This window comes from Plecotus auritus, assembly GCF_963455305.1.
Source record: "Plecotus auritus genome assembly, chromosome: 9".
Lineage (NCBI taxonomy): Eukaryota > Metazoa > Chordata > Mammalia > Chiroptera > Vespertilionidae > Plecotus > Plecotus auritus.
Genome location: NC_137783.1, coordinates 74,628,453 through 74,654,681, shown reverse-complemented (window position 1 = coordinate 74,654,681; position 26,229 = coordinate 74,628,453). Strand labels below are relative to the sequence as shown.

Sequence of the window (26,229 nt, the reverse complement as noted above, 5' to 3'; positions counted from 1 at the left end):
CGGGAAGACATTCTTGGCACTTACAAATAGCTGATCATAATTTTTAACACTTGGTGTTTGAAGTTTTCCAGCAAACTGGTGCAGCTCATGACCTTCCTCTTTGACTGCCTGCTGTGTGCTGGGTACTGTACCAGGTACCAGGGCTATAGTGGTGATCCAGGCCGACTCACTCTCTGCCTCACAGAGCTGAGTGCTCCGCTGTAAGAGGACCTGGGCCTTGCTGTCGGTGCTCACAGAGGGCACATGATGAATCAAAACTTATTACATGTTTTGGAAAGAAAGAAGAATCCTGAATACAGCTTAAAGGTTAAATATTAAATTCATAACATATGTCAGCCACTGTTGCCGTTTGAGGGCCTCAGTTATGATCACATTTTACTTAGTTATGGACAAAGTTTCTAAGCAGTGTTTTTCCGCTTCAATTCTCCCATTTGCCTTGGAAGTTATAGGAAAATTGATTTCGATTGATCTTTCACATTCTCCTCTTGAACTCTTAGCGGATTCTTTATTGCAGTAGTTTACCAGGGAATTTTCAGTGACATTTGAGAAATAAGACCTGTCTTATATATGGAGATGGTTTCTCTGTGATGTTCTTGAACCTCATGTTGGCCTTTGACAGAGATCTCTATTTTTATAGCCTTCATGCGTCATTGTCATTTCCAGCTAATAGATGCCTAAATTCACGTTCACATCCTTCCTGTCTTAGGACTTGTGGGGCATGGCTCAGGCAGCTGGGTAGACAGCAGGGAAAGTCACTGAGAAAAGGAGGTTGGACCACTAGTTCTTTCCTTGTCCCCACATGGCATTCTAAACTGATAACTTTACTGTTTGGTACAGCTGTTGAACCTGTTCCCGTTGTCACCTTTTCTGTCTTCATCCTCCTCACAGCCTTTCTGTGGCTTTTGAAATCCCTTCTCCCCTTGAATTTCAGAACTGTGTTCTCTGATTCTTCTCCTGTAATCTTTGTAATAGTCCCCTCTGTCCCTTGCTTTTTCCACTTCTTTCTTCTGCCTGTACAGTAGACATCCTCCCAAATTTATCTGTGGTCTTCTGCTCCTCTCTGATTTTTTTCTTCTCCCCCTTTTCCTATGCTTTCACCTTTTCCTCCCTCCTCTTATTTTCACTTTTTTTTCTCATGCATTCTTGTGTGCATTTGTTTTTTGTTTTGTTTTTTTATTAAAGTGAAGGTTTTTTGGTGTTTTTTTTTTTAATATATTTTATTGATATTTTACAGAGAGGAAGGGAGAGGGATAGAGAGCTAGAAACATCGATGAGAGAGAAACATCAATCAGTTGCCTCCTGCACACCTCCCACTGGGGATGTGCCCGCAACCAAGGTACATGCCCTTGACCGGAATCGAACCCGGGACCCTTCAGTCCGCAGGCTGACGCTCTATCCACTGAGCCAAACCGGCTTCGGCATTGTGTGCATTTGTTAAAGGTACATATATTTAGCACCTACTGTATGCTTTAAGGAAACCTTTGGATCATCGGTCAGGTGGTCCGCGGATCACTGGTGGTCCATGAGATCCCAAAGGTTGGCAATCGCTGGTATAAGGAAACCTACTATGCTAGGTTTGTGGAATGAATGAGTAAATGAGACAGAGCCCCAGCTTCCATAGAATTTACTAATTTCCCAATTAATTCATAAATTATAATTGTGAAATGTTTTAGTGGAGAATTACTGGTTGCTGTAAGAGCATGTAATCTGGGGACCTCTCCTAGCTTAAGTGAACAGTGAAGTCCTTCTTAAGGAAGTCATTGTTAGCTGAAATCTGAAGAAGGAATGGGAATTTATGAGGTGGACGCAGAGAGTGTTTTGGCAATAGGAACAAAACCTCTCTTTCAGTGCCCCAGTCACATCAGCCTTCTTTCAATTACTTGAATACACAGTGCTTTTCCCCACCTCAGTAGGTGTAAAACAAGTTAATCATCTTTTCTACATCTCGCCCAAGTGATTCTTCACTGCAGCCCCTCTTTTCCCAGGTCACTGGATTAGACATTTTGGTACCAGTGATTCCTTTGAAATAGACCTGATATTTACCCTTTCCTTGTTCTTCATTCTCACTGCCTAGAACTTCAAGGTGTCATCACTTCACCACTGGGTACTGCATTAGTGTCTGGTGTCCTGAGGGCTGGGGTCCTGTTCCCGCCTTTCCTCCAGCACTTCCTTGGTCCACCCGCCCCAGTGTCACATTAGTATGGACCTCTCTTTCTGAGACATGTATATGTATATGTATATGTATATGTATATGTATATGTATATGTATATGTATATGTGTATATATGTGTATATATGTGTATATATGTGTATATATGTGTATATATGTGTATATATGTGTATATATATATTTTGTTTTGTTTTGTTTTGTTTTGTTTTTGTTAATCCTCATCTGAGGATATTTTTTCCATTACTTTTTAGAGAGAGTGGAAGGGAGGGAGGGAGGAGAAGAGAGGGAGAGAGAGAGAAAAATTAATATGAGAGAGACACATCAATGGGTTACCTCCTACACGTGCCCCAACCGGGGCCAGGGGTGGAACCTGAAACCAGGGTACAAGCCCTTGACCAAGAATCGAACCCACGACCCTTCAGTGCTTGGGCTACACTCTAACCACTGAGCAGCACTGGCCAGGGCTGAGACCCATTTTTAATTCATTTTACTCCTTGGCTGAAAAGCCAAAGTAGATCCCAGATGCACAAAATGCAGATTCTCCTAATTTTGGTCATCAAACTTCTCTCTCTAGTTTTGTTCTCAACACACACCTCTTGGGACAAGCGGATATTCCTCCTGTTTTCCCTGTAAACCATGCCTATTTCTGCCTTTTCCCCTCTATTCTCTTTTTTACCACCATCTCTAGGGCTTCTTTTCACCTACTGTGGGCCCCAGTGATTTCTCTCTTTCTCAACTCTGATTGCTCTTATAGTACTTAGTTTCCATATTTCATATGTGCTAATGTCATTTCCTGACCTAAATTGTAAGTTTAATAACAGAGACGTGTCTTACAGGAATTTTATATTCCTTAGTTTAGGATTCACCAAATAAAGTTTTTGATGATGCCCAGAAAATTCATATTAATATCATTTACTGAATGTTGCCAACTCATCACTATTCAAGGACTATGAGTAGTTAGTATTGTAACCCTTCTGTCCTACATGGACATAACTTGAATTGACAGTAACCAGCAATCTAGGCTGAAAAAAAGAATAATTCCTTTTAATGGGCTCTGATGCTCCCGGGTTCTTTTCTATCGGTCAAGTTCTCACATTTCACCAAGTTGGTCAAAGATTCCTTTTACTATTACACTATTTGTATAGTCCTTTATAGTTTACAAGTTTTATTTAAATGAATCACCTCATTTAATCCTCATTATGACTCTGAGGTAAATGGTATTACCCTTATATTACAAAAGAAGAAATTGAGGTATAAAAACTTACATAAGTATGGGTCACCCAGCTATTTTTTGGTAGAGCCCAGACCTGAATCTAGGCCTCTGACTTGGAACTCCTCTTCTAATTTTTAAAATAAAATTTTTCTAGCTTTATTGAGATTTAATTGAAAAATAACATTGTATATGTTTAAGGTATATAGTATGATGATTTGACATATGTATATATTGTGAAATGATTCCCACAATAAGGTTACTTAACACATCCATCACCTCACATGCTTACCATTTATTTATTTATTTATTTATTTATTTATTTAATTTATTTTTTTGTGTGTGTGGTGAGAAATTTTAAGATCTCTCTTAGGAGATTTCAAGTATACAACACTATATTATTAACTTTAGTCTCCCTGCTGTACGTTAGGTCTCCAGAACTTAGTCCTCTTACAACTGCTTTTTGACCAATATCTCTTCATTTCCTCAGCCCCTGGTAACCACCGTTCTACTCTGTTTCTATGAGCTCAACTTTTTTAGATTACACATAAAAGTGAGATCATTTATTATTTGTCTTTCTCTGTCTGTCTGCCTTTTTTTTAGCATAATGCCCTCAAGTTTCATTTATATTGTCACAAATAGCAGTGTTTCCTTCCTTTTTATGACTGAATAGTATTTCATTGTGTGTGGTATATACATATCACATTTCACCCATTGATGGATACTTAGGTTGTTTCCTTGTCTTGGCTATTGTAAATAATGCTGCAGTGAACATGGGGGTGCACATTCCCTTTAAGGTAGTGATTTCATTTCCTTCATATATATACCCAAACTAGGATTGTTGGATAATATAGTATGTCGTTATGTTTTTAATTTTTTGAGGAACTTCCTTGCTGTTTTCCATAATGGCTATACCAGTGTACATTCCTATAAAGAGTGTACCCAAGGTTCCCTTTTCTCTACACCTTCACTAGCACTTGTTATCTTTTATCTTTTTTGACTAGTAGCCCTGCACATGAATCTGTGTGCGAGTAGCTCGCTGCTGCTTGCTTCAGCTGGCCACTCCGCCCACCGCCACTGGTAGCTCTCCTCAGCTCATAACTTGCTGCCCCACCCTCCTGTAGCTCTCCACTGCTTGTAGATTGGTCATGACGTTATGGCGTCCTGGCAAATTTGCGTATTCCTCTATTGTTATATTAGATTATAGCCATTCTAACAGGTGTGGGTGATATTTCATTGTGGTCTTTGTTTGTGTTTTAAAAAATATATTTTTACTGATTTTTAGAGAGAGAGGCATGGAGAGATAGATAGAAACATCAATGAGAGCAAAACATCTATTGGCTTCCTCCTGTATGCCCCCACTGGGGATTGAGCCCAAAACCTGGGCATGTGCCCCAATCAGGAATTGAACCAGTGACCTCTTGGTGCATCGGTCGATACTCAACCACTGAGCAACACCAGCTGGGCTCTCATTGTGTTTTGCTTTGCATTTCCCTAATGACCCGTAATATTAAGCACCTTTTCATATACCTGTATGTCTTTGGAAAAGTATCTGTTGAGGACCTTTGCCCATTTTTAAATCAAATATTTGTTGTTTTGCTATTGAGTTGTATGGGTTCCTTATATATTTTGAGCATTAATACCTTATCAGATATATTGTTTGCAAATATTGTTTTTTATTTCCTAGGTTGCCTTTTTATTTATTGATTGTTAGAGCTTCTTTTTCTAATTATCTTAATTCATCTCTAATAGAGAGCCTGCCCTTGATTCTACTAACCATTTTTCTGCCAGAGGCTTTTGTCCTTGTGTGTTTCAGTTGTTCAGTAACTGTTTCCTAGAAAAAAAAAGAATCTTTAGCAGCTGTTTCCTAGAAAGGATTTAAAGAGATTACATTTTTAAAAATAAATTAGGATTGCAATTAATATGATTTTGTCTTGATTTATGTCTTAAAAATACTTTTTTATTGATTTCAGAGAGAAAGGGAAGAGAGAGAAAAAGACATCAATGATGAGAGAAAAATCATTGATTGGCTGGCTTCTGCATGCTCCCTACTGGGGATTGAGCCTGCAGCCCAGGCAGTGCTCTGACTGGGAATCGAACCTGGGACCCTTCAGTCCGCAGGCCAATGCTCTATCCACTGAGCCAAACCAGCTAGGGCGGTTTCTATCTTTATAAAACTTTACTTTAAATAGAATTTATATATGGATGGTTAATGAGTGAAGCCTAAAGCTGACTGGCATAGTTTGGCATTAATTAGTTACTATCCACATCTCTGAAAGACCATGTACCCAACACCCAATCTAGATAATGAGGCCTGTAGTGTGTCTGACTGAGGTCAAGTATTGAAATGTCCTACTCAGAGCTCCCTCACTAAAGGAGGTCTAGGCATGAGACCATGAGAGTCTGTGGCCCTTGCTGCTTTTGTTTGATTACAGAGACATGGTACTTGCAAAACATTTTTTTAAAAGTTTTCATGTTTTCAAAATCCTTGGGAGCTACAGAGTGGAGGTTCAGACCAAAAAGGCTGCTTCCTGAAGTGTTTATGCAAAGGGTCATTTTTAGAGTATTAATGTGGAATGGAATTGGATCTGACGTCAATTCTCAGTATGCTTTCTCTCTCCTGGAGAAACAGCCCATGTGCAGAGCCAGATGTGAGACTGGAGTCTTTATTACATAAAAATAATGCTGGGAGAGAATGAGACTATTACTCTGAGTGAGAGGTTGGGGAAGAACAGAGTTTACTGTAAGCCAGAGGTGACTGAGTTTTTCTTATATGCACTTAAAAAACCTTCAATTGTGTGTAATCCATACTGCATAAAGCATAAGTGTGCAGTAAATTAATAATAATAGAAAATAGAGCAAATACTTGTGTAACAATCACCCAGGTCAAATACCAGGGCATTGCCAGCACCCAGAAGCTTCCAGTAGTTCCTTTTGTTACTACCTACTCACCCTTCAGATGGAGCTTCCCGACTCTATGATAATAATTTCTTTGCTTTCCTCTTTACGGTTACTCCTCTTATATGCATTCCTAAACAGTATGATTTAGTTTTGCCTGTTGTAGAACTTCATATTCATGGGATCATATTGCATTTTTTTGTGTCTTAATCCTTTCACTCAACATTTTGTTTGTGATAATCATGCATGTTGTTGCATGTATCTGTGGTTTGTTCTCTTTTATTACTATACTAGAGGCCCGATGCACAAAATTCATGCAAGAGTAGGCCTTCCTTCCCCTGGCTGCTGGCACCGGCTCCCCTCTGCTACCCGGGACCTGGGCTTCCCTCACAGCCCTGGCTTCGTCTGGAAGGATGTCCAGAAGGACGTCCAGTCTAATTAGCATATTATGCTTTTATTATTATAGATATAATTTAATTGTATGACTATACCACAATTTATTATTTTACTATTGGATGTTTGTGTTTTTTCCAATCTGAACCAACTACAAATAATGACACTGAACATTCTTAAACTTGTCTTTTTGCTGCATGCATTTCTATTGGATATACTTAGCTGGAACCATGTGAAATGACCAATTTTGTGCATTAAACAGTCAAATATTAATGATTTCATATAGTTCAATCTAATACCTAGGAGTAGAATTGTTGGATCATAGGAAATATCTATGTTCAATTTTAGTAGATTCGTCCAGTTTTTTAAAAATCTTCTACCAACTTAATCTCCTGGACCCGTTCTTTTGGGTTTTTATGGATGCTTCATTACATAGGCATGATTAATGAAATCATTGGCCATTGGGGATTAAACTCAGGGTATAACCCTTCTTTCTTCCTCAGAGGTCAGGGGTGGGGCTGAAAGTTTTAACCCTCTAATCACTTGGTTAGTTCATCTAGTAACCAGCCTTCTCCCTCATTTTTAGGTGCTTTCCAAAAGTTACCCTATTAATGTAAACTCAGTTGCCATTGAAGGTGGCTTGGTATGAATAATGAGATGCCCCTTTCATCTCTATGGCTTTGAAGGAATTTCAGGAACTGAGGACAGGAGGCCTAATCCTATATAATAAAAGCCTAATATGCTAAGTATCCAGTCAGCCGTTCAACCAATCAAAGTGTAATATGCTAATGATATGCTAAGGCCGCTCAACTGCTTGCTATGATGTGCACTGACCACCAAGGGGCGGACAGTCAACTGGTCGACAAGTTGCTGTGACATGCACTGACCACTGACCAGTAGGTTAGCTTGCTGCTGGGGTCTGGCCGATCAGACTGAGCGAGATGGGCCAGACATGCCCTGGAGCCCTCCCATGGTCCATCTCTGGCCCCGACCGTGCACCAGGGGGGTCCATTGGCCTGGCCTGCACCCTCTCGCAATCTGGGACCCCTTGGGGGATGTTGGAGAGCCAGTTTCAGCTGGACAACGGAATGACTGTTCACTATGATGCTCACTGACCACCAGGGGGCAGACAATCAACACAGGAGTTGTCCCCTGGTGGTCAGTGCACTCCCACAGAGGGAGTGCCGCTCAGCCAGAAGCCGGGCTCATGGCTGGTGAGCACAGCTGCAGTGGCGGGAGCCTCTTCTGCCTCCGTGGCAGCACTAAGGATGTCCAACTGCCGGCTTGTCGGACATCCCCTGAGGGCTTTCGAACTCTGAGAGGGCTCAGGCCAGGCTGAGGGACACCCTCCCACCCCCGAGTGCATGAATTTCATGCACTGAGCCTCTAGTATTATAACAAAAGATGCTCCCATTGCTATTAACTAGGAAATAACAAGGGTTTTGGGAGCTGTGAGCCAGAAACTGTGGACAAAAACCAAAATATATATTTATCTTAAATCCAATATCACAGTGGTATTTTCTATCTTTGAGTTTTATTTAACCTCAGAGAAAGTTATGTGTCTTTATTATTTTATTTTTAATTGAATTTATTGAGGTGGCATTGGTTAATAAAATTATATAGATTTCAGGGGTACAATTCTATAATACATCATCTATATATTGTATTGTGTGTTTACCACCTCAACTCTTTATTTTTAATTTTTAAAAAGTTAAAAGTTTATTTAAAATTAAAAATTTTCCCTGTGGGTAGTAAATATTCTGATGGCTTCAAGATGAGAGAATGTAATTATTGTTTGAAATGAAGTATTTAACTGCACAAGTATACTACAGTTTATAGCATATTCCGTTAAATTAATTTTGTTAAAAGCACAATACCAATTATGTATGGGGTTTTTTTGAATATTATATTTTTATTGGGACTCCTCTCTTGGGCTTCCGCCTGGCCCCCAATTCCCAAATTTATACTCTCTTTCATTTGTGTGCAGCCTCCTCCAGAACCTGAACCCTGAACCTGAACCCTGAACCACGCGGGTCATGGGGGGACACTTGCAACTGGCGCCTTTGATGTGGGACATCTGGAGGGGATGATATTTTTGCCTAGAGCGAAGGAAGGGAAGAATTCACCGAAAAAAGGTGAGGGAAATTCACCACACGCAAAGCCCACGACCAGCTGCAGAAAATCACGATCTGCAAGAGAGAACTACATAACCAGACACCCAGAGAAGAGAGACCATGGGGAGACAAAGAAACAGCCCGCATATGAAAGAAAAGCAGGCACCACCAGAAAAGGAAGTAAACGAAATGGAGACAAGCAACCTGTCAGAGAAAGAATTCAGAGAAATGGTCATAAGGTGGCTGAAAAGAATGGAAGACAAATTCGACAATATGAGTAAGAACCAAGAGGAAATGAAGAAGAACCAAGAAGAAATGAAAAATGACATTGCTGCTGTAAAGAACTCAATAGAAAGCATCAAGAGTAGACTAGAAGAAGCAGAGGACCGCATCAGTGAGCTAGAAGACAAGGTAGGAAAAAATACCCAAATAGAGCAGCTTCTAGAAAAAAAAAATTAAAAAGCAGGAGGAGAGCCTAAGGGAACTTTGGGATAACATGAAACAAAACAACATCCGCATAATAAGGGTTCCAGAAGGAGAGGAAACTGAGCAAGAAATAGAAAAGCTCTTTGAAGAAATAATGACAGAAAACTTCCCTGATATAGGGAAGAAAAACCCACACAAATCCAAGAAGCTTACAGAGTCCCAAGCAAAATGAACCCCAAGAGACCGACACCAAGGCACATTATAATTAAATTGGCAAACACCAACGACAAAGTAAGAATCTTAAAAGCGTCCAGAGAGGCACAGAAAGTTACCTACAAAGGAACCCCCATCAGACTAGCAACTGATTTCTCAACAGAAACTCATCAGGCCAGGAGGGAATGGAATGAAATATACAAAGTCATGCAAAGGAAGGGTCTGAATCCAAAAATACTGTACCCAGCAAGGCTATCAATCAAAATTGAAGGTGAAATCAGGATCTTCACAGACAAAAAAGGACTAAGGGAATTTATTACCACCAAACCAGCAATGCAAGAAATGCTAAAGGGTCTGCTGTAAAAAATAAAAAGAAATAGGAAGCGAAGAAGGAACACAGGGGTAAAGAATAAAAATGGCAACAAATAAGTACCTATCAGTAATAACTTTAAATGTAAATGGATTAAATGCCCTAATCAAAAGACATAGGGTAACGGATTGGATAAGAAACATGACCCATATATCTGCTGTCTACAAGAAACCCATCTCAGAAAAAAAGACGCACACAGACTGAGGTTTAAGGGATGGAAAAAGGTATTCCAGGCGAATGGAAATGAAAAAAAAGCTGGGGTGGCAATACTTATATCTGACAAATTAGATCTCAAAGTGAAGGACATAACAAGAGATAAGGAAGGCCACTTCATAATACTAAAGGGAGCAATCCAACAAGAACAAATAACTCTGGTAAACATATACGCACCCAATACAGGAGCACCCAAATACATAAAAAAAAACAACCCTGGAGGATATCAAAGGAGAGATTGACAGCAATACAATCATAGTAGGAGACTTTAATACCCCACTATCACCATTGGACAAATCCTCTAAACAAAAAATCAGCAAAGAAACATCAATCCTAAATGACTCACTAGACCAGATGGAATTAATTGACATCTTCAGAACATTTCACCCCAAAGCCACAGAATATACATTCTTCTCAAGTGCACATGGGTCATTTTCAAAGATAGACCATATGTTGGGTCATAGGCAAAGTCTCTTCAAATTCAAGAAGATAGAAATCATATCAAGCATCTTCTCAGATCACAGTGGCACAAAACTGGAAATCAACTACAATAAAAACAATCCAAAAAAATCAAACACATGGAAACTAAACAGCATGCTATTAAACAATGACTGGGTTGCCAGAGAGATCAAGGAAGAAATAGAAAACATCATGGCAACAAATGACAATGGAAACACAACAGTCCAAAATCTATGGGACACAGCGAAAGCAGTTTTGAGAGGGAAGTTCATAGCTCTACAAGCATACTGCAAAAAAACAAGAAACAATGGTAATAAATTACCTAACCCAACAACTCAAAGAGTTAGAAAAAGAGCAACAAGAAAAGCCCAGTGTAAGCAGAAGGAAGGAAATAATAAAGATCAGAGTGGAGATAAACGACATAGAGACCAAAGAAACAATACAAAAGATCAACAAAACCAAGAGCTGGTTCTTTGAAAGGATAAATAAGATTTATGAACCTCTAGCCAGGCTCACCAAGAAGCAAAGAGAGAGGACCCAAATAAACAAAATCAGAAATGAAAGAGGTGAAATAACAACGGACCCCACCGAAATACAAAGGATTGTTAAAAAATACTATGAACAACTCCATTCCAACAAACTGGACAACCTGGAGGAAATGGACATATTCCTAGAAAAATATAACCTTCCAAAACTCAATCAGGAAGAATCAAAACATCTCAATAGGCCAATAACTATGGAAGAAATTGAAGCAGTCATCAAAAAGCTTCCAGCAAACAAAAGCCCAGGCCCAGACGGCTTCACAGGAGAATTATACCAAACATTCAAGGAAGAACTAAAACCTATCCTCCTCAGACTATTCCAAAAAATTCAAGAGGATGTAACACTTCCAAGCTCATTCTATGAAGCCAGCATCACCCTAATACCAAAACCAGATAAAGACAACACAATGAAAGAGAATTACAGGCCAATATCCCTCATGAACGTAGATGCCAAAATCCTCAACAAAATTCTAGCAAATCGGATCCAGCAGTACATCAGAAAGATCATAAACCATGACCAAGTAGGATTTATCCCAGGAATGCAAGGATGGTACAATATCCACAAATCAATAAACGTGATACATCACATAAACAAATTGAGAGATAAAAATCACATAGTCATATAAATTGATGCAGAAAAAGCATCTGACAAAATCCAACACCCTTTCTTGATAAAAATTCTCAACAAGGTAGGAATAGAAGGATCATACCTCAACATAATAAAAGCTATATTTGATAAACCCACAGCTAACATCATACTCAATGGGCAAAACAAACCATTTCCCCTAAGAACAGGAACAAGACAGGGATGCCCACTCTCACCACTGCTGTTCGACATAGTACTGGAAGTATTAGCCATTGCAATTAGACAAGAAGAAGAAATAAAAGGCATCCAAATTGGAAAAGAAGAAGTAAAGCTGTCCTTATTTGCAGATGACATGATATTATACATAAACCCGAAAGACTCCATCAAAAAACTAATAGACTTAATAAATGAATTCGGCAATGTAGCAGGATACAAAATTAACGCCTAGAAATCTATGGCATTTCTATATACCAATAGTGAACTTACAGAAAGAGAGACTAAAAAAGCAATCCCATTTACCATCACACCAAAAAAATTAAGATACCTAGGAATAAACTTAAGTAAGGAGGTAAAAGACCTATACGCGGGAAACTACACAACACTGAAAAAAGAGATAGAGGAAGACGTAAACAGGTGGAAGAACATACCATGTTCATGGATTGGGAGAATCAACATCATTAAAATGTCTATACTCCACAAAGCAATCTATAGATTCAATGCACTCCCCATTAAAATACCAACGGCATATTTCACAGACCTAGAAAGAACTCTCCAAAAATTCATCTGGAATAAAAAAGACCCTGAATAGCCACAGCAATCCTGAGAAAGAAGAACAAAGTAGGTGGGATCTCAATACCAGATTTCAAGCTGTATTACAAAGCCACTGCTCTCAAAACTGCCTGGTACTGGCACAAGAACAGACATATAGATCAATGGAATAGAATAGAGAACCCAAAAATTGACCCAAATCACTATGCTCAATTAATATTTGACAAAGGAGGCATGAACATACAATGGAGACAAGACAGTCTCTTCAATAAATGGTGTTGGGAAAATTGGACAGATACATGCAAAAAAATGAAACTGGACCACCAACTTACACCATACACAAAAATAAACTCAAAATGGATCAAGGACTTAAACATATGACGAGAAACCATAAAAATACTAGAGGAATCCACAGCCAAAAAAATCTCTGACATATGCCGAAGCAATTTTTTCACTGATACTGCTCCTAGGGCAATGGAAACTAAAGAGAAAATAAACAAATGGGACTACATCAAAATAAAAAGCTTTTGCACAGCAAAGGAGACCATCAGTAAAACAACAAGAAAGCCCACTGCATGGGAAAACATATTTGCCAATGATATCAAAAATAAGGGTTTAATCTCCAACATTTACGGGGAACTCATGCAGCTTAACAAAAAGAAGATAACCCAATAAAAAAATGGGCAACTGATCTAAATAGACACTTTACGAAAGAAGACAGAAGGAAGGCCAAGAGACATATGAAAACCTGCTCAAAGTCACTAATCATCAGAGAGATGCAAATCAAAACAACAATGCGATACCATCTCACACCTGTCAGAATGGCTGTTATCAACAAATCAATAAATGACAAGTGCTGGCGAAGATGTGGAGAAAAAGGAACCCTCACTGCTGGTGGGAATGCAGACTGGTGCAGCCACTGTGGAGAACAGTATGGAATTTCCTCAAAAAACTAAAAATGGAACTTCCATTTGACCCAGTGATCCCACTTCTAGGAATATATCCCAAGAAACTAGAAACACAAATCAGAAAGGATATATGCACCCCTATGTTCATAGCAGCACAATTCACCATAGCTAAGATTTGGAAACACCCTAAGTGCCCATCAGCAGATGAGTGGGTTAAAAAAACGGTGGTACATCTACACAATGGAATACTATGCTGCAGTAAAAAAGAAGGAGTTCTTACCATTTGCAACAACATGGATGGAGTTGGAGAGCATCATGCTAAGTGAAATAAGCCAGGCAGAGAAAGATAAATATTACATGATCTCACCCATTTGTGGAATATAATGAACAACATAAACTGATGAACAAAAATAGATCCAGAGACAAAGAAACATCAATCAGAACGTCAAACCTCAGGGAAGGTAGGGGAGGGTTGGAAGTAAGGGGGAGAGATCAACCAAAGGACTTATATGCATACATATGGGCCTAATCAATGGACACAGACAACAGGGGGGTGGGGCATGAATGGGAGGTTGGAGGGTAATGGGGGAATAAGGACACATATGTAATACCTTAATCAATAAAGAAATTAAAATATATATATATCTTTATTGATTTCAGAGAGGAAGGGAGAGGGAGAGAGAGATAGATAGAAACATCAATGATGAAAGAGAATCATTGATTGGCTGCCTCCTGCACACCCCACACTGGGGATCGAGCCCACAACCCCAGCATGTGCCCCGACCAGGAATGGAACCATGACCTCCACATTCATAGGTCGATGCTTAACCACTGAGCTATGCCCGCCAGGCCCAACATGGTTATAATATTCTTTTCTGAGCATCTGTGATGCTGTAGTATCTCCATGATATGAGCAACTGGATGACTATAGTTTTGCTTATTGTTACAATATATTTTCCATAATCTTCTCCACTCTTACAGTTTATTGATCTTTTGCTGCAGGAACAGTTCCCATGTCTGTCGGTTCTGTTGAATTTTTGAAGGAGACGATATGCATAATATCTCTGCACCCTCACATGGCTCTGTCAGCAGAGACTGGGTTTTCTTTCACATTAGCATGTGTGTTTAGTCTTGCCTTTCAATCTCTGCAACAAGAAGTGATCATTGGGAGGGAGCAATAGTGAACAAAAGAAGATATGCAATTTTTTCGAGTAGGTTGTACACTCGTGCTAGTTCCAAGAGTGTGTTTGGCTAAAAGGACTTAATACCCAAACTAGAATCAAAACTCCCAAAAGCTTACATATATTTTGGCTCGGTGCGTGCATATCTCCCCCTTACTCCCAGGTAATACCCCAACACCCAACACTTTTACCTGAGTGGAGAGAACACAGGTTATATCTGAGGAGTTGGATGCTTGTGCTTCTAAAACCCTGTGGGAATGCTTAGAATTGCAGTTTATGTTCCTGACCCTGAAGGGACCCTTGTAATTGCTAATGAAGAGTTGGCCTTTCTCCATTGCAGATTGACATCAGTAAATGCCATTATTTAGTGGATTTGGACACCATGAGAGAAACACCCCGGGAGCCAAAATATTCATCTAACAGGGAAGAATGGATCAGCCTGGCCTACAGACCGTTCCTTGATGCTTCCAGGTATGTGGCTTTAATCCTAAGAGATGTGTTAGGATTAGTAAAGGTGAAAATTGGAATCTAGGATTGAATGAATTCCAGCCCTGGGCTGATGCTAGTAGCCATCATTTTACTTTATTTATATTTGGACCCAAGCACATCTTCTATCCTTGTCCAGTTTCCTGAGAAATCTAAAAGCGCTCTCTTTTTCTAGGCAACAGAATACAAAGTATATTCTAGTATCATCTAAATAAAAGAATCTAAGTAAAGCAGATTGATCCATGAAGACAATACAAATACGTGTTTGACATTGATTATTTTCAGCAACCAACTTCAGCTATTTTAACTGAGAGTATTCTAACACAATTAGGAAGATTGACTCTGTCCTTTAAGGAGCTAGAAGTTCATATCCATTATTTTTAGGCACAAGGCTCAGTCAGGGATGGAATAGGCCTTACTTTGTCTTAACTAGAGAGACCAAATAGACCCGGGCGTGGCTGGCTCTTCAGAAAGGTCTCAGAATTAATGATGAGAGGGGAGTCAGGGCATTCAGGTGAAGTGGTAATGGGGCGGGGGTGAGTTGGAAGGGTCAAGCTGTCTGTGGGCAGAGGTAAAGGTAAACAGACAGTTGAAGTTGAGGAGGTTCAGGGAGGTCCAGAATCCAAGAGATCAGGCAAAGAGCAAAAGGTAGAGGAGCTTGTCTTGAGAGACAGGTCTGGAACTCAGAAACAGGGAAGAGAATGTTTTTAGGAGGAGCAGGTCATCAGAAGCTGCTGATAAATCAAGTGAGAGGAAGAATAATTGTCCATTGGACTTGGCAGCTGATAAAAGCAGTTTTGGTGGAGTAGTGGGGTGTAGCCCTTGAGAGATTAGATGGGCCAAAGCAAAAACAGAATAAGAATTGGAAAAGGCAAATATAGACAAGTCTTTTGGAAAGCTTTGCTATAAAGGGAAACAGAGAAATAAGGCTATAGCTCATGGTGGGTGTAGGGAAGTGCTGACTAGAAAGATTTTTATCCTTAATTTTTTTTTTTTTATTATGGTAGTGTGTATATACCATAATAGAGCTGAAACCTGGTCATGGAGAAAGGAAACAATTGCTGGAGCACTGCCCTTGAGTTAGGTGAGAGAAGTTGCACAAGTAAGTCAGGATGTGCTGTAAGCAGATGTCTCTGAACAGCACTGCCCGGGAGAACTTCCTGCAGGATGGTAATGTTCTACTCCATCCAATACAGGAGCCACAGCCATGTACTAGTAGCTATTAAGCATTCAGAAAGAGATTAGCAAGACGAAGGAACCAAATTGCTAGTTTTATTTAATCTTAACTAATTTAAATAGCCACACGTAGCTACTAAGACAACATAATAGTAACAGGCAGCAGGTAGGTGTGATGATGGGGGTCTGGAAGTTCTCTTCTGATGACCTCAGTTTTCTCAGCAAAGAAGGAATAGGGTTCTCAGATGAAAAGGGAGGCTAGGGAATGTGGTGTTAGAGATTTGAGGAGAGAGAAGGTGTGAAATAATTGTGGAGAGTAAGAGACAAAAGGATCTTGAGAATTATGGTATGATTGGAGGACAAACTCGGGAACTCACTTGAACACTATTTTCCATTTCTATAGATTTGGCTTTTCTGAACCTTTCTTTGCTCAGTTTGTTAGAGTGTCATCCCTGTACACCAAGCTTGCAGGTTCAAGCCCTGGTCAGGGCACATAGAAAAAGCAACAATGAGTGCATAAATAAGTGCAACACAAATCGATGTTTCTCTCTCTCTCTCTCTCTCTCTCTCTCTCTCTCTCTCTCTCTCTCTCTCTCCCCCTCTCCCTTCCTCCCTCCTTTTCTCTCTCTCTCTCTCTTCCTCTTCCCCTTCCCCTCTCTCTCTGAAATCAATCAATAAATATATTTTAAAATATTTGTATTGATTTCAGAGAGGAAAGGAGAGAGAAAAAGAGATGGAAAGATCAACAACAAGAATCATTGATCGGCTGCCTCCTGCACACCCCCTACTGGGGATCAAGCCCAAAACCCAGGCATGTGCCCTTGACCGAATTAAACCCGGGACCCTTTGGTCCACAGGCTGATGCTCTATCCACTGAACCAAACCAGCTAGGGCAATACATTTTTTTAAAAGTCACTTGAGTCTTAAGTGGGACCAATGTGGTTGCTTTTCGCTTTTCCAGCTAGTTATAGCTATACTAGTGAATCATAAAACAGGCGAATTTAATAAGTTGTTTTTTTAAAAAAAACAAACATACAACTTTATTGAAGTATAATTTACATACCATAAAATGTACCCATTTTAAGTGTACAATTCAATGATCATTAGTAAATTTACCAAATTATGCAACCATCACCACAGTTCAATTTTAGAACATTTCCATCACTCCAATAAGAGCCCTCTTTCCCACTCCCACTCATTATTTTCTATTTCTATGGATTTGCCTTTTGTGAACCTTTCATATAAACAAAATTATGTAATATGTGGGGTCTTGTATCAGGCTTTTTTCACTCAGCATGCTTCTGAGGTTTATTCATATGATAGCATATATCATTGCTGTCCTTTTTATTGCTGAATACTATTCCATTCTATGGATATACCCATTGTGTTTGTCCCTTTACCAGTTGATGGATATTCAGGTTATTTCCACTTTTGGGTTATCCTATCTAATAAAAGTAATATGCAAATGACCGTCACTCCAACACACAAGATGGCTGCCCCGATGTGGTCAAAGATGGCTGCCCCCATGTGGACACAAGATGGCCACCACAAGATGGCCAGCAGGGGAGGGCAATTGGGGGCGACCAGGCCTGCAGGGGAGGGAAGTTAGGGGCAACCAGGCTGGCAGGGGAGGGCAGTTGGGGGTGACCAGGCTGGCAGGGGAGGGGAGTTAGGGGCAATCAGACCAGCAGGGGAGCAGTTAGGCATCAATCAGGCTGGCAGACAGAAGCGGTTACAGGCAATCAGGCAGGCAGGCAGGCAGCGGTTGGGAGCCAGCAGTCCTGGATTGTGAGAGGGATGTCCAACTGCTCGTTTAGGCCTAAATGGGCAGTTGGACATCCCTCAAGGGGTCCCAGATTGGAGAGGGTGCAGGCTGGGTTGAGGGACACACCCCCCATGCACGAATTTCGTGCACCAGGCCTCTAGTTATAAATAATACTGCTTTGAACATTCATTTGCCTGCCTTAGTGTATAGGGTTGGGTTTTAGCCTAAAAAGTTCAACAAAACATGAAATGGCAAGGGAAGTGAGGGTTTGCACAGGGAAGTGATATAATGATTGATGGCCTTAAGTTAGGTAAGGAGGGAAGGACAGGGCATTGAGGAAGTGGGAAGCCATGAAGGGTGGTAGAGTCATGGATGGATTGATGTTAAAACTGTCAGAATTGGAGAGTAAGAGGAGGGAGTTGGAGAGAAGCAGTGTGAGGGTATGAAGTTGCCTGCATCACACGTTCTTTGGTGCCTGGCTTGTTATTTGATGAAGTAATTGGGGTAGGTCTCTACTGTGACTTCTATTTGGGGTCGAGAAACTGTGACAACATGAGATCTGGGCCTGGAAAGATCTCCAGCTCTGAGGGGACAGAAGATCTCAAACAGCCTTCCTACTGACAACGGAAACTTTGTGGTTCCCAAACACTGACCAGCAGTACATTGCTTAGAGAATAAACTGTTCATGGCACATGGGGCAAGTAAGTTTTTTTGAGGTGACCTATTTTCATTCTGGTTTTGAAGGATTGAAAGGAGAAGGGTTCCGCCCTAGTCGGTTTGGCTCAGTGGATAGAGCATCAGCCTGCGAACCAAAGGGTCCAGGTTTGATTCCGGTCAAAGGCATGTACCTTATACCTCCTGGCCCAGGCCCTGGTCAGGGGGCATGCAGGAGGCAACCAATGATATGTTTCTCTTGCATCGTTATTTCTCTCTCTCTTTCCCTCTCTCTTCTACTTTCTCTAAAAATCAATGGAAAAATATCCTCAGGTGAGGATTTAAAAAAGGAGAAGGGTTCCTCATTCCCATTTCCCCTTTTCGCTGGTGCACATAAACTGAGAGCCCCTGGGACAAGGTGAAGACATGTGTGTGTGCGCTTTTCTCTGGAAAACTCGAGGGAAGAACAAAAGGTGTTGGTCATCTCCCACCTGTCTTGTGGTGAGCAGAGTGACTGGAGGGGACCGGCCATCACACAAGGGATGTGGTTGAGAATCACTCCTCCAGGCCTGTGTTCAGCATGCTCCTCGCCAGCAGGAGCAGGGGACATACTGGGGACATGCCATTCACTGTTCCCCACTGAACATCCTGCTTTCCTAACAAACTATATTTTAAGGGCAAAAATAAGGCATAATTGGATCAATTTGATCAGCATTTATTCAACATCTTCTACATCTAAGACTCTAGACCAGGGGTGGGCAAACTTTTTGACTCGAGGGCCACAATGGGTTCTTAAACTGGACCGGAGGGCCGGAACAAAAGCATGGATGGAGTGTTTGTGTGAACTAATATAAATTCAAAGTAAAGGAGCGGAGAGGAGAGCAAGAGAACCGGATAGAACAGCTGGATCCAGCCCGCGAGCCGTAGTTTGCCCAAGGCTGCTCTAGTCTGTGCGGACTGGACCGCTGCCTTGGGGAGTTTATTGTATGTGTGGGGAGGTACACCATAGCTTAGAGAAGTGCTCTTGGAGCACAGGAGGGAGGGTTAATTCAAAAAAGGCCAGGGTGGGAGGAACCAAGGACGAGTTCTAGAGGAAATGCTATTGAAGATTGCTGCGGTGATAGTGTGGGGTGGCCTGAAAGAAGGGGAAGTTGGAGGCATAGAAACTAGTTAGGAGGCTGTGCTGGTTGACTAGATGAAAGGTACAGTAAACCCTCAATTTTGCAGACCTTGATTTAATGGACTTCGGATTTAACAGACAAAATTTTCAGTCCGTGTGTCATATGTGAGAATAAAATTAAAACTCTTAATTTTTAAATGCTTTTAACCAAGATTTGCTTATAATTAAATTAACAGGTTATTTTTTTGTTATTTTTAACACATTTTAGCAAATAGTCCATATGTTTGAAAAAACACTGTAGTAATTTTGCTGACATAAATAAATATACATATCTACAACTATATCTACATATTTAAATCCAAGAGTCATTGCTCATAAAGAATGATTAGCACGTGATCACACTGCACCGTGCTGATAATTGGTTCTATTGTCCCGTGGCAAGACTTTTATAGCAGTTTTAACTGTGCCAGCCAGTGTTCCCGCATGCACTAAGCCACGCCCCAGCTGTGTGCATTTGTTTACTCGGGTGACTGGTGAATACACGCATTTACTACTAGACCTATTCAGTATAAATTTAAAATTACAGTAATACAAATAGAAAACTTTTCTGTGAAATTAAACTTTCATACATATGTAATTTTTTTAAAAAATATATTTTATTGATATTTTACAGAGAGGAAGGGAGAGGGATAGAGAGTTAGAAACATCGATGAGAGAGAAACATCGATCAGCTGCCTCCTGCACACCTCCTACTGGGGATGTGCCCGCAACCAAGGTACGTGCCCTTGACCGGAATCGAACCTGGGACCTTTCAGTCCACAGGCTGACGCTCTATCCACTGAGCCAAACCGGTTTCGGCCATACATATGTAATTTTAACTACATAAACATGTCTAAGTAAAAACAGGTAAACTAACTAATTTGTCTGTTATATAATAAAGTGGGTTTGCCCACTATATTATATAACAGACTTTGGCTTTAACAGATATTCCCTTGCCCGAATTAGTCCATTATATCAAGGTTTTACTGTAATGAGGGAGTGAACTCAACTGCAAAAGAGAGGTAGACTCAGGAATCACATTGTTTCAGAGAAAGATCAGGCCAAATTTTAGATCCTGGAAGCCCATGACTTTTCCCAATGGCCTGTGTCAAGCTTTACAATTTTCCCCTTGTTGTTACAAGTGTGATACTAGTTATTGTTAGGAGTTGCTTTCTCTACCTGGGCTGGTCCCAGCTGCTGCTTTGTTTCCCGTGCGCCCACTGAGCACATCTCTAGTGTTGGTGGAGGGAAGGAGAGGGCCATTGGGAATACCTTCCCAAGAAATGTAATCACATTTGTTTCTCAAATGCTTGTTCCTAAAATTTAAATCTTCTTTATAGTTGACTTAGAGATCGTTTTCCCCCCTTACCATCTACTAGAGGCCCAGTGCACAGATTCATGCACCAGTGGGGTCCCTCGGCCTGGCCTGCAGGGATCGAGCTGAAATCAGCTCTCCGACATCCCCCGAAGGGTCCCAGATTGCAAGAGGGCGCAGGCCAGGCAGAGGGACACCACTGGTGCACAATCGGGGCAGGGGAGGGACCGTGGGAGGGTTCCAGGGCATCTCACCCATTCCCGATTGGCCAGACCCCAGCAGCAAGCTAACTTACCAGTCAGAGCGTCTTCCCCCTGGTGGTCAGTGCACATCATAGTGACTGGTTGAACAGTCATATGGTCGGACACTTAGCATATTAGGTTTTTATTATATAGGATTTGTCCTTCTAACATCCATCCAATCAGCAAATACTCTCTGAACACTGCCAGACACTGTCTTAGATATATAATGAAAAACAGTACACACAAGCTCCCTGTCTTCTTGGGCCTTACAGTATGATGGGGAGGCAGACAGAAACCATACAAATAAAAATATAATTGCATCCTGTGTCAAGTGCTTTAAGGAAAAATACAGTGAGCTGTGAGAAAGGGGTCAGCAGTGGGCGGTACCTGCAGTCTTCTCCTTATGTCCTCAAGCAGCTGGTTAGGCAGGTTTGTAAATAGGAAAATATTTATTGAATAGCTTTTATGTCCTTGTTGCAGAGCTAGGGCATGCAAGGGTTGTAAAAGAAGCAATTAGACAAAGATTTTGCTCTTAAGTAACTTACACTTTGTAGTTATACATACAAAAACAACTTGAAAATAGTATTAAAACCTCAGGAGGCGTGAAGTTATTTGCTAAAACTTCAAAGAAAAGAGAGACCTATGGAGGTAAGAGTATACTGAGAAGGCTTCCTAAAGGAAGTAATGCTTGAGCCGAGGTTTAAAGGAAAGGGAGGATTTGTACTGATGGCTAAGAGAGTAAAATCACTTGCATAATTCAAGGAGAGAAAATCCTGAGCATAATTGGAAAGATAAAAAGAAGCCCATTGGATGAGGGGTGTGAAGATCAATAAAGAAAAGTTCAATTTACCTCTTTGGCTGATTTTTAAGTTTGCTTTTAGGTAAAGTGATCTATACTATATCATTCAAATCAGAATGCTTTTTAAAAATAAAAGTGGCCTTGTCCTGGGAAAATTGAGATACATGGTCACCCTGCTTTAATGTGGTCAGAGTACAGGGGCTTGTCCCAAAAAAGTAGGACAGAAGAGTGGAGTATATAGATACAGTTCCTGTGACCCCACAGTCCATGTTTCCCATGAGGATTTGTCCACAGTTTACTTATGTGATTTAATTTGCTGGCACTCCTTGGTCACTTTTTTCATTTCCCATCCATTCTTGAGATTGGTGTCCACTGTCTGAAAGGGAAGCAATCAGGAGAGCTTGAATACAGTACCAGTACAGAAAAATACCCTCCTCTGTGTGTGTCAGGGGAGACTCAACTCCAAAGGGAATCAACCTAATGATTATTAGGACACTAGAGGCCCTGTGCACGAAATTGTGCACTCCGTTGGGGGGGTCCCTCAGCCCAGACTGTGCCCCCTCGCAGTCCGGGAGCCCTCGGGGGATGTCCAACTGACAGTAGTCAGATATCCTTAGCGCTGCCGCGGAGGCGGGAGAGGCTTTTGCCACCGCTGCTATGCTTGCCAGCCGTAAGCCCAGCTTCTGGCTGAGCAGCGCTCCTCCTGTGGGAGCGCACTGACCACCAGAGGGCAGCTCCTGTGTTGAGCATCTGCCCCCTGGTGGTCAGTGCACATCATAGGAACCGGTTGTTCCGCCGTTCAGTCGATTTGCATATTAGCCTTTTATTATATAGTATTGGGATTGGTGCAAATTGAGGAATTCTGAATATCTATGAATATGTGAAGAAGCTTGTTTTCTGTTGAAACTGTTGGAAGATAAGCAAGGCCTTTACTGTTGGACTACTGGAGAAGGAGCCCCTAAATAGTGCTAAATGTTGTTAGCCCATTTGGGAGAGTGGCAGCCTAGGTGCTCATCCATTCTTTTCTTCTAAGCTTCTCCGTTTTATCAGGGGACTAGAGGTCCCAGATGTCATTAGTTTGAGAGAGGATGCAGACATAAAATCTTAGTAACCATTTTCTAGTCACCCCTTGCATGTAGCTGGTACCATAGCCTCAACTTACATTCTCTGAGTTTGCCATGTCTGTGTCTGGCTAATTTTATAAAGATTTATCAAATTCTATGGCCAACTGCTATTACATAGTTTCTAAAATAAGAGAGGATTTTTTTCTCTCTTCAAAGGATGATATAATTGCTACTCTTATAAAATATTCAACACATAGATATCTGTAATGTCTACTCTGAGATTCCCCAAGAGGAGTGAAGGCAGAGTGTTGCACTAAATTACCAGCTCAGTGGTGGGTTCCCCTCCGAGTGTGGTAGGAAGGTTTGGCTGTGGGAGTCTGGTGGGAAGTGCCTCTCCAGGATGTTGAAGTTGGCCTCCTGAGCAGCAGGGCCTGTTTGTAGCTTTGGAAGCAAGTGGGGAGGCCCTCCCCCTGCTTCGTGTAGCCACATTCTGCCCATTCATTCCTCCTGCATTACAGGTCCCTTTTGTCTTGCTTGCTCTGCTTTCACCTTTGGTTTGTAGATTATGAGATTTTATTCTTTCCTATTTTGGAGCAGATTCACCTCATCTAACTGAATTTCAGGCTTGCGTGATTAGGGCCTTGAGATAATTTAGGGAGACTTAAGTGGGACAGAATTTCAAAGCTTTGCAAATTTATTATTATACTAGTAACCAGGTGCACAGATTCGTGCATATTGAAAGGAAATGAATTAGAAGGTGGCTGGTGGGGCGGGACTGGGTGAGAGAAGCTGGACATGCCCTGGAGCCAACCTCCCACGGTCTCTCCCCGGCCAGCTGCACCTGGAATGGCACCGTGGCTCAAAGGGCATCTGTGGAGTGAGCAGGGTCCCTCTGGCAGGTGGAGTCCCTTAGCCTGGCCTGTGGGGATCGGGCCAAAACCAGCTTTCCGACATCCCCTGAGGGGTCCCGGAGTGCGAGAGGGCACTCTGCAAAGTTGCTGTTGTACAGGGTGTGGAACACAAACGCAAGTGTACAGTAATCCAGATTTGGGGCCGACAGTGCCCCAGCAACAACATAACCCATGGCTGAAGGTGGAATCGCAGCCCCGTGAGGAATCGGGCTCCCTCCTCTCTGGTTCCCGCTGCTGCCAGGTCCCTGCAGCTCGGCAGCTCCTGCGTTGAGCGTCTGCCCCTGGTGGTCAGGTCAGTGCTCATCATAGCTACTGGTCGGATGGACACTTAGCATATTAGCCTTTTATATATATAGATGTGAAGAGTAAATGCAAGTAAGGAGTTAGAAATTTGCGTCTTCAGCTGGTGTGGAGGCAGGTTTTCTGGTCAGAGGATAGCAGTGAGGTGCCTCTGAGAGGCCACTGGGCTGTAGCTGCTGGGGAGATATTTTCACTGAGATATGACTATCCTTTTAGTCTTCACAAAGAAGTGAATCCAGCAGCGATGAGCCCTGAAGAGTCCATGGCACCTATATCCTATGTGATAGTCCGGTGGATGGCTCCCAGCCCCTGACCTAGCATAAGCAGAACTCTTAATTTCTGGAAGATAATTTCTGGAGTAATCACTGTAAAGGGCAAATTAGTTGGAAGCTCTTGTTCCAGTTATTGCTGTGTAACAAATCATCCCAAACTTAGTGATATGAAACAACAATTGTTATTGTTTTCTCTAATGGTTCTGGGGGTTGACTGGACTCAGATAAGGTAGTTCTATATCTCTCAGGGTGCTTATGCATTGGCCTTCAGATGGTGGTCAGGACTGGAGGCATCACAAAGGCTTTGTCACGTGTCTGTCTGTTAATGCTGTCTGTTGACTAGATCTCAGCTGGGGCTGTCAGCCAGAACACCTACTTGTGGCTTCTCTATGTGGCCTGTGTTTCCTCACAGTGTGGTGGCTGACTTCTGAGAGCTAGTATCTCAAGAGCTATGAAATATTTTTTATGACCTAGCCTTGGAGTTCATACAGCAACATTCCCATCTCATTCTGTTCGTTGAAAGAAAGCCACTGGAATAGCCCCTGTTCAAGGGAGAGGAATTAAACTTTCCCTGTGGATGGGAAGAGTGTAAGAGAATTTATGGACATGTTTTAAAACCATCGCAGCTCTTTCGATGCCATTCTTCATTTGAATTGGATACTTTTTTAAAATTTTCTTTTTAAAGGAGGTTTCTTTCAGAAGAGACATATGGCACACAAAACAGTCCAATAGGCTGGTTCCATCTCCAGCTTCTTACTTCCCAGGTGGAAAGGGAGACTGCACTCTAAGCCAATAGTTTGAAAAGCTTCAGATGGTGTTCAGATCCTTTATGTAGAATTAGTTCTCCTTTCTAACCAGTAATTGAAGTGATCTTGTCTTTCCCTACACATCAATCATGGGGTGTCTTTAGCTCCTTCCTCTATGCCAAGAATACAGAGAAACTGTAAGGAAGAAGAGGTCAGAGTTTCTTGACTTATTCTTGACTATTCTCTTATACTTCCTGTTTATCAGTTTTTAGCCTTTCCATTTTTCCTTCTCCCCAGATACTTTCCTGAGACCCTTCATCTGCAGAGCTTGTCCAGACTAGATTTAGCCTCAACACACATTGGTGTTTTGCTCCTTGTTTCTTTAGCTGCTTAATCATTGAGATCTCCTGACATTTTAAGAGGAATAAACGTTTTTATTTTTCTGAAGTTTAGAGAGTCTGTTTTCCATTGTTATAAAATTAATTCTGTAGAAAGAGACTATATGTCCGGCCAGTGTGGCTCAGTGGTTGAGCGTCAACCTATGAACCAGGAGGTCATGGTTCGATTCCTGGTCAGGGCATATCCAGGTTCTGGGCTCTGTCCCTGGTGTGGGGCATGCAGGAGGCAGCCGATCAGTGATTCTCTCTCATCATTGATGTTTCTATCTCTCTCTCTTCCCTTTCTTTCTGAAATCAATAAAAATATATTTAAAAAAAGAAAGAGACTATATACAGACCATCTGTGCTCCAAGTCCATACTAAAGAGACACAGGTTTGATGACTATGAACAGTGTTTTAGGACACCGACTGCTTTTAGCTAGCTTAGACCAGGTAGCTAGCATTATCCGGGGTCTTTGTTCTAAGTTCCTTGAGAGTTAGAACCACATTTC

The 26,229-nt window shown here is 41.4% G+C and overlaps 1 protein-coding gene across 5 annotated transcripts in view; it reads left to right on the top strand.

The window, feature by feature from the left end:
• ALG9 (ALG9 alpha-1,2-mannosyltransferase) overlaps positions 1 to 26,229 on the top strand; it is a 122,598-nt gene that overhangs the window by 86,265 nt on the left and 10,104 nt on the right. For all 5 annotated transcript variants that reach the window (XM_080642432.1, XM_080642436.1, XM_080642433.1 and 2 more), the window contains one exon: positions 14,792 to 14,922. In XM_080642432.1, the coding sequence (XP_080498558.1) occupies positions 14,792 to 14,922 (131 nt within the window). The remainder of the gene's footprint in view (positions 1 to 14,791; positions 14,923 to 26,229) is intronic.